Raw genomic sequence first — 10,461 nt, 5'->3', positions numbered from 1 at the left:
CTGTGGAAGTGGAGCGCTTAAAAGCTGCTCCAGCTTGTCAGGCTTTTTAACACGAATCCCGGCCCCAGCGAATCTTTATATCTTTATAATCTTTATTGTCACAAGTAGGCTTACATTAACACTGCAGTGAAGTTACTGTGAAAAGCCCCTAGTCGCCACATTCCGGCACCTGTTCGGGTACGCAGAGGGAGAATTCAGAATGTCCAATTCACCTAACAAGCACGTCTTTCGGGACTTGTGGGAGGAAACCGGAGCACCCGGAGGAAACCCACGCAGACACGGGGAGAACGTGCAGACTCCGCACAGACAGTGACCCAAGCCGGGAATCGAACCTGGGACCCTGGCGCTGTGAAGCAACAGTGCTACCCACTGTGCTACCGTGCCGCCCATTAGAATCAGTTACCTGTGTGAAGGGAGTGGCTCGGGCTGCACGTGAGCTGTGTGCTGGCCCATTCGCATCGCCTGAATTACCCCGGGTCGGCCCTCCTACCAGAAGGGCGCAGTTCCCTGGATTCAACACTGGCGGCAGCACCTAGTCGCCAGAATGGACCATCCAGCCCTCGGAGGAGCAAGAACACAAAGATATCGGCTCCTCATGGGCTAGAATCTCTGATTCTGGGGCTATGTCCCCACGCTGGTGTGGGAACGGTGTGAAAATGGCATAAACCGGCCAACGATTCCCCGTTTGGCTGGGGGTTTGCATGCCGGCAGGCAGGGTAGTGCCCCCGGCTGTCGCTGCCGATACAGCCTGGCGAACTGCAGTGCCCCGACCGTGCTACATGGTGGAGGCCACTCGCGGACCCAGCCCACGGGATAGTATTCTCCCTTTGGCCGGCTTGTACGCCCCGCACCACCCCCACTACCCCCCCCCCCCCCCCCCCCCCCACACAGTGCCCCCAGGCCCTGATGAATTTGGAGGGAGTGGAGCATCGTGAAAGTGATGCCGCCCCCGATTTGGTCGGAAGCGTATTCTCCTGGCCAATCGCTGAACGCGCCGTTTTCAAAGGGCGCCCAGAACTTAAAGTTAAGTTGAAGGTCCCCCACCCTTACCAACCCCTCCCCACCCTCCCGCCCACAGGCATTGTGCCCCCCCCTCCCCCGTAGACATGGGCAGCGCACCCAACCCTTGACCCCAGAAGGGCAACTATACCCCCCCATCTCTAAATGTCTGCATCACTCACCCCCACCCCCCCGCCCCACCGCCACCACCCCACGAAACACAAGCATCAGAGTCTCCCTTCCCCCAGTCATCTACCATCGCCGGCAACGAGGCATCAGGCCAAGTGAGTGATCCCTCACTATGTCTCTCTCTCTGTAATTAAAGTAGACATTTCAATTGCTAAAGCTTTATGTTACAATACCAATGCATCCTATTTGAACAGATGTGTGTTTTATTTACAGCAGTAAGAATGTTTACAGATACGTTCTGCAGTCTTGGAATATATTTCACACAATCTTTCCAGGTTGAGCATATCTTATAGTAGCCGTCTCCCTGTATAATTCAAGTGGTTCCCAGAATGCACAGCAAAGCTCCTGATAATTCGGGTCCACTGTCCATATCAAGCAAGTGGTCCCCAACATTCGTCCAATTCCGACATATCCTCAATTTCCATCCCTCCATCACTGCTGATGAAGCGCCCTCAGCTTCCTCGGTTCTGAGCGATAAAATTCCCTCAATAAATCTCTCCATCTCTCGCTTCCTTCAAGATGCTCCTCACCGTCCAATCTCTCAGTTGCCTGTCCGACGAGCACATCATGACAGATTTTGCCTCAGATCGTTCCTACGGCGGGCCCTGGTGGGGGGTTCGACGACATTAAAAGTTGCTGTCGAGGTGCAAGTTGTTGTTGCCATCAGGAGAAAGCCTCCTGCACCCCCCCGCCCCCCCTCCTCTCCTGAAGGTGCGACAACCCCGGTCATTTTGACCAACGGGTCAACACTGCTGTTTGCGAGTCTTGGCTGGGAGGGGGTGGGGCGTTCGCTGTGGGTGTCCGCCGCAGGAGAGGCGGAAGATTAGGTCCACGTCTGTACTTTGCCAGGGGACAGAGGAGCTGGGCGCCACTCAGCAGTGTGGGCCCTGACTCGTTTTCCCACTCCTTCGACCAATTTGCTGAGGCAAGTGGCGGTGACCCAATCACCAATGTCCCAGGTTGACATTAGCTACCTCAGTGCCCAGCAAGTGGCCGAATCTTGGGGCTGTCCTGGCCACATCCTTTACCAATGGTGGGGGGGGGGGACTGATGAGTATCAGTCAGCTGTCCCACCGAGCTAACTTCCATTTAATTTGATAACTGGCAAAGCTTCCTATCCATGAGGTTACCTATCCACACTCGTCTCTGCCAACCTATTGTTCATGATTGCCAAGGCCCCGACTCCTCCAGAGAAGCCATTGTACCGTGAGTGGCTTTGCCTGGGGCCTCCATTGGCCGTATCTGAGAGTTGCTTCTGCATTATAGCCAAGGACACCTTGTTGGAAGCTAGAAAGTCTTTAACGGATATCATCTCGCCCGACATCCGGTGCCCATCGGTCTCGCTGTCGCACACCGTCTCCACGGAGACCTCATGCCGCCTGGTCTTGACACTTGCCGGATGGACGGCATTCCAGTGATTCCTCGCCTTCGCGCCCTGGCACCGTCGGCAACAGCGGTACTCCATCTTCTTCAGGATCCAGTTGAGGAACTGCTTGATGACGATGGAGGAGACGTTAAATAAGGAATAGAGGCAGCACACGCCCATCAGTATGAGCAGGAAGTTCCCCGCCCGGTACAGGCTCTGGTTGGCGTAGGCCGCTCTTTGGCTGCTCACCAAATCGCCAAAGCCAATGGTGCTGAACGCCACAAAGCAGAAGTACAAAGACTCGGCGTAGGACCAGCCCTCGACGGGCGAGTACATTGCCGAGGCGCAGCAGGAGATGACAAGGGACGCTGCCCCCAGGATGAGCATGACGTAGTAGACGGAGGGCTTCCAGCCGTCCAGACTGTCCACCTCTCCCAATTGGCTGGAGCCTCGGCGGTCTGGCGAGCGCGGCGCCCCGCTCCGCTGCAACTTCCTCTCGTGGAACCAGCGCAAGATGTAGGCCAGCAGCGTGATGATCCGCTCCAGGAACAGGTTGAAGAACAAGATGGTGGCGGCACAGCCCACCAGCCCATAGAAGATCAGGAAGATTCGGCCGCCAGTCGTCACCGGTGTGGCCATCCCGAAACCTGCGAGGAAATCAAACAAGGACAGTCAGGGGAAAGCATTCCATAACTCCGCCATAACTGAAGTCCCGTCCGCCCTCTCCACTTTGCCACCGCTTCAGGCCTCAAACCACAGTCTGAAACAAAACTGCAAAGAGATTACCAAAGTATCACTCAGAGTGTGCAAAGTGCCGATAACCCTTTTTGACTGGGGAATTTAAAGTCAAGTCATTTAAAAAGAAACATGTCGTCAAACCTTTGCGTCTTGCACTCATCAGGTCAGATTTCCAAGAATACCAAATCTCATGGCGAACAACAATTTATACTGCATGGGAAGAGAATGTTGATTGGTTGGCAAGTTGGCTCTGCGCATTTACCCCTGCACATTGTTCCTATTCAAATAGGCATCTAATTCCCTCTTGAACGTCCCAATTGAACCAGCCTCCATCGTGCTTCCAGCGCATTCCAGATCTAAACCGTTAGCCAAATCGCTTTAAATCCTGAGCCCGCTCGTTCTCGACCCTTTTTGGAACGGGAACAATTTTGCCCTATCTAATCTGTCCAGCCTCCTTATTTTGAAATTGAACCCACTGGTTCTGGACTCCCGAGCCAAGGGAAACACCTTACCTGCATCCGCCCTGTCGAACCCCTTTGAAGTGTTCTCATCTGTTTGTCTGAATGTTTGGAAGCTGGAGGAGGTTACAGAGGGGGCAAGGCCAGGGATGGATGGGTAAACAAGGATGAGAATTTTAAAATTGAAGCTTTGTGGGAAACAGGAGCCCAGTGTAGGTCAATGCGCACAGCAGTGATGGGCAAACAGCCATTCAGGGTACGTTTGGAGAGTCTCGGGCAAGGTTGAATTTCAGGAGGCCTGGTCAGGAGAGCATTGGAATGGTCAAGTCTGTAGATAACATAAAGGCTGGCATGAGGATTTGAGCAGATAAGCTGAGGCAGGAATGACCATAAGACATCGGAGCAGAAGTCGGCCATTAATCCCTTCAACTCTGCTCCTCCATTCAATGAGATTGTGACCGATCTGATGTGACAATCCTCAACTCCTCTTTCCCGCCTTATCCTCATAACCCTCGATTCCCTCACTGATTAAAAATCTGTCTCAGCCTCAAAGACAATTAGCGACCCAGCCTCTACAGCTCTCTGCGGTAAAGAATTCCACAGATTCACTCCCCTCTGAGAGAAGAAATTCCTCCTCATCTCTGTCTGGAATGGGCGACCCCCTCACTCTGAGATTCTGCCCTCTGGTCCCAGACTCTCCCACAGGGGGAAACAACCTCTCAGCATCGACCCTGTCAAACCCCCTGAGAATCCGATATGTCTCAATAAGGTCGCCTCTCATTCGTCTAAACTCCAATGAGTACAGGCCCAACCTACTCAACCTCTCCTGATAAGAAAATCCCTCCGTACCTGGGATTGGCCTTGTGAACCTTCTCTGGACTTCCCCCAATGTCAGTATATCTTTCCTTAGATAAAGGGGACCAAAACTGTTCACAGAATCCATGGTGTGATCGAACTAGTGCCTTGTATACTTTGAGCCGGACTTCCCTATTTTTATCCTCCATTCTCTTTGAAATAAAAGTGAAGAGGTTTATCAACACAGGTTGAAAAAGGTGCTTTTTGTTTGAAGTCCTCAACAGTTGTGTATCTGCTGTCACCTCATATTAACCAGCACTAACCGCTGGATTTCCGTTTGCAGATACTTTTATGTGGGAAACATTAATTAATGACGTTCGATGTAACCTTTTGTTTTATTGCCCCAGTTTACGGTTTGTTTGAATTGCTCAGATCGTGTTACTGGGGCATTGCAAATAAACTGAACCTTAATGTCTTTCTGGCACTGAAACATCGTTTGATGACATTGTGCGAGGAATGAGTAGCTGTAGAGGCCGCAGATCGACAGGTCTTGGGTTAATTATTCACTGCCGTTAGGGACCTGAGGTCGTGATAAGTAATGGAAAACATATCAAACAATTGGCTCCCCTGCCTTCATCTCCCTTCTTACTGAACTGTAAATAAATACTTATTGCTCGCAACATGGACAAAGCCCACACGGTCCTGGATTGCCCACTCATGGCTACCTGGGGGATAGCACTGCCTGATGTGGGACTGAAGCACACTAACAGCAAGACACCAGATTCAACCCGGGTCGCCAATTCTTCAGGATCAGCCTGGAGTCCCCAGACATCGAAGATCAATCCCCAGGACACTGCGTGATCCTGGAGAAGGATCATCGGGGACATTGAAAAAATGTTTCTTGTTGTCATTTTCCCTGAACATTTCTCTTTACCAGATATTAAAAAATTGAAAATATTGAAAGGGTGTTTCGCTGATAGGAGAGCATCGGCCAATCGGGTAATGAGTCTTTGTGCTATCCAATTGCCGTAGGAAGGCCGGACGTCACCGGGATGGATGTGTCGGCCGGCTAATGGCTGGAGGGGGAGGGGGGGGGGGGGGGGGGCAGGTGAAATGAAATGAAAATCGCTTATTGTCACGAGTAGGCTTCAATGAAGTTACTGTGAAAAGCCCCTAGTCGCCACATTCCGGCGCCTGTCCGGGGAGGCTGGTACGGGAATTGAACCGTGCTGCTGGCCTGCTTGGTCTGCTTTAAAAGCCAGCGATTTAGCCTGGTGAGCTAAACCAGCCCCTCTGACTATGACTAAACCAGTCATAAGATCATGAAATTCCTACAGTGCTGAAGGAGGCCATTTGGCCCATCGAGTCTGCACCGACCCTCAGAAAGAGGCCCATTCCCCTGCCCAATCCCTGTAGCCCCACCTAACCTGAACATATTTTGACCCTCAGGGACAATTTATCACGGCCAATCCACCTAGCCTGCACATCTTTGGACTGTGGGAGGAAACCGGAGCACCCGGAGGAAACCCACGCAGACACGGGGAGAATGTGCAGACTCCGCACAGACAGTGACCCAGAGCCAGGATCGAACCCAGGCCCCCTGGCAGCAATGCTAATCGTAAAATGTAACATCTTAAAACTGGGGAGTAAGGGCAGCACGGTGGCACAGTGGGTTAGCCCTGCTGCCTCACGGCGCCGAGGTCCCAGGTTCGATCCCGGCTCTGGGTCACTGTCCGTGTGGAGTTTGCACATTCTCCCCGTGTTTGCGTGGGTTTCGCCCCCACAACCCAAAGAGGTTCGATTCCCGGCTGGGTCACTGTCTGTGCGGAGTCTGCACGTCCTCCCCGTGTGTGCGTGGGTTTCCTCCGGGTGCTCCGGTTTCCTCCCACAGTCCAAAGATGTGCGGGTTAGGTGGATTGGCCAGGCTAAATTGCCCGTAGTGTCCTAAAAAGTAAGGTTAAGGGGGGGTTGTTGGTTACGGGTATAGGGTGGATGGGTGGGTTTGAGTAGGGTGATCATGGCTCGGCACAACATCGAGGGCCGAAGGGCCTGTTCTGTGCTGTACTGTTCTATGTTCTATGTTCTATGTGCAGGGTAGGTGGATTGGCCACGCTAAATTGCCCCTTAATTGGAAAAATGAATTGGGTACTCTAAATTTATTTTGTAAAAAACTGGGGAATGGGAATACTCGTCTTAATTGGTCGATCTGGAATTGAAAGCCGGTCTCAGTAACGGCCACTGCGACAGCGATCATCGATTACGGTGACTCTGTGCCGCCCTTTTTACGACAATCAATGATCGTTGCCACGGTCGCCATGTTCAATTCCAGATTGACCAATTAAGATGAGTATTCGCATTCCCCAGTTTTAAGATGTTATATTTTAAGGTGTACAAGACCAAGTAAGACGAATATTCCCATTCCCCAGTTGTTTTGCCTCTGGGAAGAAGAGAAAGTGTCACAAATGGAGAGTAACAAGCGAGAGAGATAGAGAGGGAGACAGAGAGAGACAGAGAGAGAGAGACACACACACACAGACAGAGAGAGGGTGAGAGACAGAGAGAGACGCAGACAGAGAGAGAGACAAGGACAGAGAGAGAGACAGATAGAGACACAGAGAGGAAACAGAGAGATGGAGAGAAGGACAGAGGTAGAATGACAGAGAGAGAGCGAGAGAGAGACAGAGGGGACACAGACAGGGACACACAGGCAGAGAGACAGAGAGATGGACAGAGAGAGAGAGAGAAAGACACACAGGGAGACACAGACAGAGAGAGAGACAGACAGGCAGAGTCAGAGAAATGGCAGAGGGAGAGAAAGAGAGAGAGCGAGACAGGGACACACAGGCAGAGAGACAGAGAGATGGACAGAGAGAGAGAGAAAGAAAGGCACACAGAGAGACAGGGAGACACAGACAGAGGGAGAGAGACAGACAGACAGAGAGAGACAGAGAGACAGGGACACACAGACAGAGTCAGAGAAATGGCAGAGGGAGAGAAAGAGAGAGAGAGGCAGGGATACACAGACAGAGAGAGACACCGAGAGAGAACAGGGAGACACAGATAAAGAGACAGAGACACGGGCAGAGCGAGAGCGAGACAGAGAGAGATAGATAGAGACACAGATAGAGGGAGAGAGGGGGACAGAGACAGAGACACAGGCAGAGGGAGGGAGGGGGACACAGACAGAGACACAGGCAGAGGGAGGGAGGGGGACACAGACAGAGACAGAGACACAGGGAGAGAGGGACACACAGACAGAGGGAGAGAGGGACACACAGACAGAGGGAGAGAGGGAGACACAGACAGAGGGAGAGAGGGACACACAGACAGAGGGAGAGAGGGACACAGACAGAGGGAGAGACACAGGCAGAGGGAGAGAGGGACACACAGGCAGAGGGAGAGAGGGGACACACAGACAGAGGGAGAGAGGGGGACACAGACAGAGGGAGAGAGGGACACACAGACAGAGGGAGAGACACAGACAGAGGGAGAGAGGGACACACAGACAGAGGGAGAGAGGGACACACAGACAGAGGGAGAGGGGGACACACAGACAGAGGGAGAGAGGGGGACACAGACAGAGGGAGAGAGGGACACACAGACAGAGGGAGAGAGGGACACAAAGACAGAGGGAGAGAGGGACACACAGACAGAGGGAGAGACACAGACAGAGGGAGAGAGGGACACACAGACAGAGGGAGAGAGGGACACACAGGCAGAGGGAGAGAGGGACACACAGACAGAGGGAGAGAGGGGGACACAGACAGAGGGAGAGAGGGACACACAGACAGAGGGAGAGACACAGACAGAGGGAGAGAGGGACACACAGACAGAGGGAGAGAGGGACACACAGACAGAGGGAGAGGGGGACACACAGACAGAGGGAGAGAGGGGGACACAGACAGAGGGAGAGAGGGACACACAGACAGAGGGAGAGAGGGACACAAAGACAGAGGGAGAGAGGGACACACAGACAGAGGGAGAGACACAGACAGAGGGAGAGAGGGACACACAGACAGAGGGAGAGAGGGACACACAGAGGGAGAGAGGGACACACAGACAGAGGGAAAGAGGGACACAGACAGAGGGAGAGAGGGACACACAGGCAGAGGGAGAGAGGGACACACAGACAGAGACAGAGACACAGGCAGAGGGAGAGAGGGACACACAGACAGAGGGAGAGAGGGACACACAGACAGAGGGAGAGACACAGACAGAGGGAGTGACACAGACAGAGGGAGAGAGGGACACACAGACAGAGGGAGAGAGGGACACACAGACAGAGGGAGAGAGGGACACACAGACAGAGACAGAGTCACAGGCAGAGGGAGAGAGGGACACACAGACAGAGGGAGAGACACAGACAGAGGGAGAGAGGGACACATAGACAGAGGGAGAGACACAGACAGAGGGAGAGAGGGACACACAGACAGAGGGAGAGACACAGACAGAGGGAGAGAGGGACACACAGACAGAGGGAGAGAGGGACACAGAGGGAGAGGGAGAGAGGGACACACAGACAGAGACAGAGACACAGGCAGAGGGAGAGAGGGACACACAGACAGAGACAGAGACACAGACAGAGGGAGAGAGGGACACACAGACAGAGGGAGAGACACAGACAGAGGGAGAGTCACAGACAGAGGGAGAGAGGGACACACAGACAGAGGGAGGGAGGAACACAGACAGAGGGAGAGAGGGACACACAGACAGAGACAGAGACACAGACAGAGGGAGAGAGGGACACACAGACAGAGGGAGAGAGGGGGACACAGACAGAGGGAGAGACACAGACAGAGGGAGAGAGGGGGACACAGACAGAGGGAGAGAGGGACACACAGACAGAGGGAGAGAGGGACACACAGACAGAGGGAGAGAGGAACACACAGACAGAGGGGGAGAGGGACACACAGAGAGAGGGAGAGAGGGACACACAGGCAGAGGGAGAGAGGGGCACACAGGCAGAGGGAGAGAGGGACACACAGACAGAGACAGAGACACGGCAGAGGGACCCAGGCAGAGGGAGAGAGGGACACACAGACAGAGACACGGCAGAGGGACCCAGGCAGAGAGACCCAGGCAGAGGGAGAACACATTAGTGTTCCCTGTGCAGCCTGTGCAGCCCCAGCTCTGACAGACACACTAACCTATGGTGGACACCACCGTCCCGACAAAGTAAAAGGCTCCGGTGAAGTCCCATCTGGGTCTGAGAGGCTCCCCCTGGAGCCCGGCCACATTGGCTGCCTCGTACAGCCGGAGGAAGGCTGCCAGCTCCGGCTGGCTGATGTTGTAGCTCCGGCTGAAGGTGTTCAGCCTCCGGCTCCATGCCCGCTGTGCCCTCAGCTCCGGGGGCCGCTCAATGGCCGAGAAGACAGCGGCCCCCCACACCAGGTAGAGCAGGATGAGCAGGGCCAGCAGGCAGAAGCGCCCATTGTCCTCGTTGGGCAGTGGGCAGCAGCAGCCCCCTGCCCTCCCTGCCATACCCCCCCCCGGGCGAAGGGAGAGCTGCCTGGGCAGGCTGGCATTGGGGGGGGGGGGGGGGGGCTCGCTCACAGCGATTGACAAGCAGCCCCTTTCCACCCAAAGACACTTCAACCTCTTGTGCTCCATATAAGGGCAGCAGGTACCTGCCCAGCTGCACCTGCCTTAACCTGGACTCCAGTAAACACCGTTTAAACAGCTCCAAGTGTGCAAATCCCAGTAAAACTCAGCTCCAAGTGTGCAAATCCCAGTAAAACCCAGCTCCAAGTGTGCAAATCCCAGTAAAACTCAGCTCCAAGTGTGCAAATCCCAGTGAAACTCAGCTCCAAGTGAGCAAATCCCTGAAAAACTCAGCTCCAAGTGTGCAACTCCCAGTAAAACCCAGCTCCAAGTGTGCAAATCCCAGAAAAACTCAGCTCCAAGTGTGCAAATCCC

The 10,461-nt window shown here is 53.9% G+C and overlaps 1 protein-coding gene across 1 annotated transcript; it reads right to left on the bottom strand.

The window, feature by feature from the left end:
* Nucleotides 1-1,367: 1,367 nt before the first annotated feature.
* LOC119957887 (potassium channel subfamily K member 13-like) lies at nt 1,368-10,026 on the bottom strand. The gene is made up of 2 exons (XM_038786066.1): nt 9,693-10,026; nt 1,368-3,201 (listed from the first exon to the last, which is right to left on the bottom strand). Exons 1-2 carry the CDS (start codon nt 10,024-10,026, stop codon nt 2,315-2,317), a joined length of 1,221 nt encoding a protein of 406 aa, XP_038641994.1. The 3' UTR covers nt 1,368-2,314.
* Nucleotides 10,027-10,461: the final 435 nt, after the last annotated feature.

The sequence above is a fragment of the Scyliorhinus canicula genome, chromosome 27 (assembly GCF_902713615.1).
Source record: "Scyliorhinus canicula chromosome 27, sScyCan1.1, whole genome shotgun sequence".
In the NCBI taxonomy this organism is placed as follows: domain Eukaryota; kingdom Metazoa; phylum Chordata; class Chondrichthyes; order Carcharhiniformes; family Scyliorhinidae; genus Scyliorhinus; species Scyliorhinus canicula.
The sequence above is the reverse complement of the archived record's forward strand: the minus strand, read 5'-3'. Positions and strand labels throughout refer to the sequence as shown.

Coding starts and splice junctions, on each gene's coding strand:
- LOC119957887 (XM_038786066.1), bottom strand. CDS start 10,026: ATGGCAGGGAGGGCAGGGGGCTGCTGCTGCCCACTGCCCAACGAGGAC. Junction 3,202..9,692: donor GACGGTGGTGTCCACCATAG/GTTAGTGTGTCT, acceptor ATTTCCTCGCAG/GTTTCGGGATGGCCACACCG.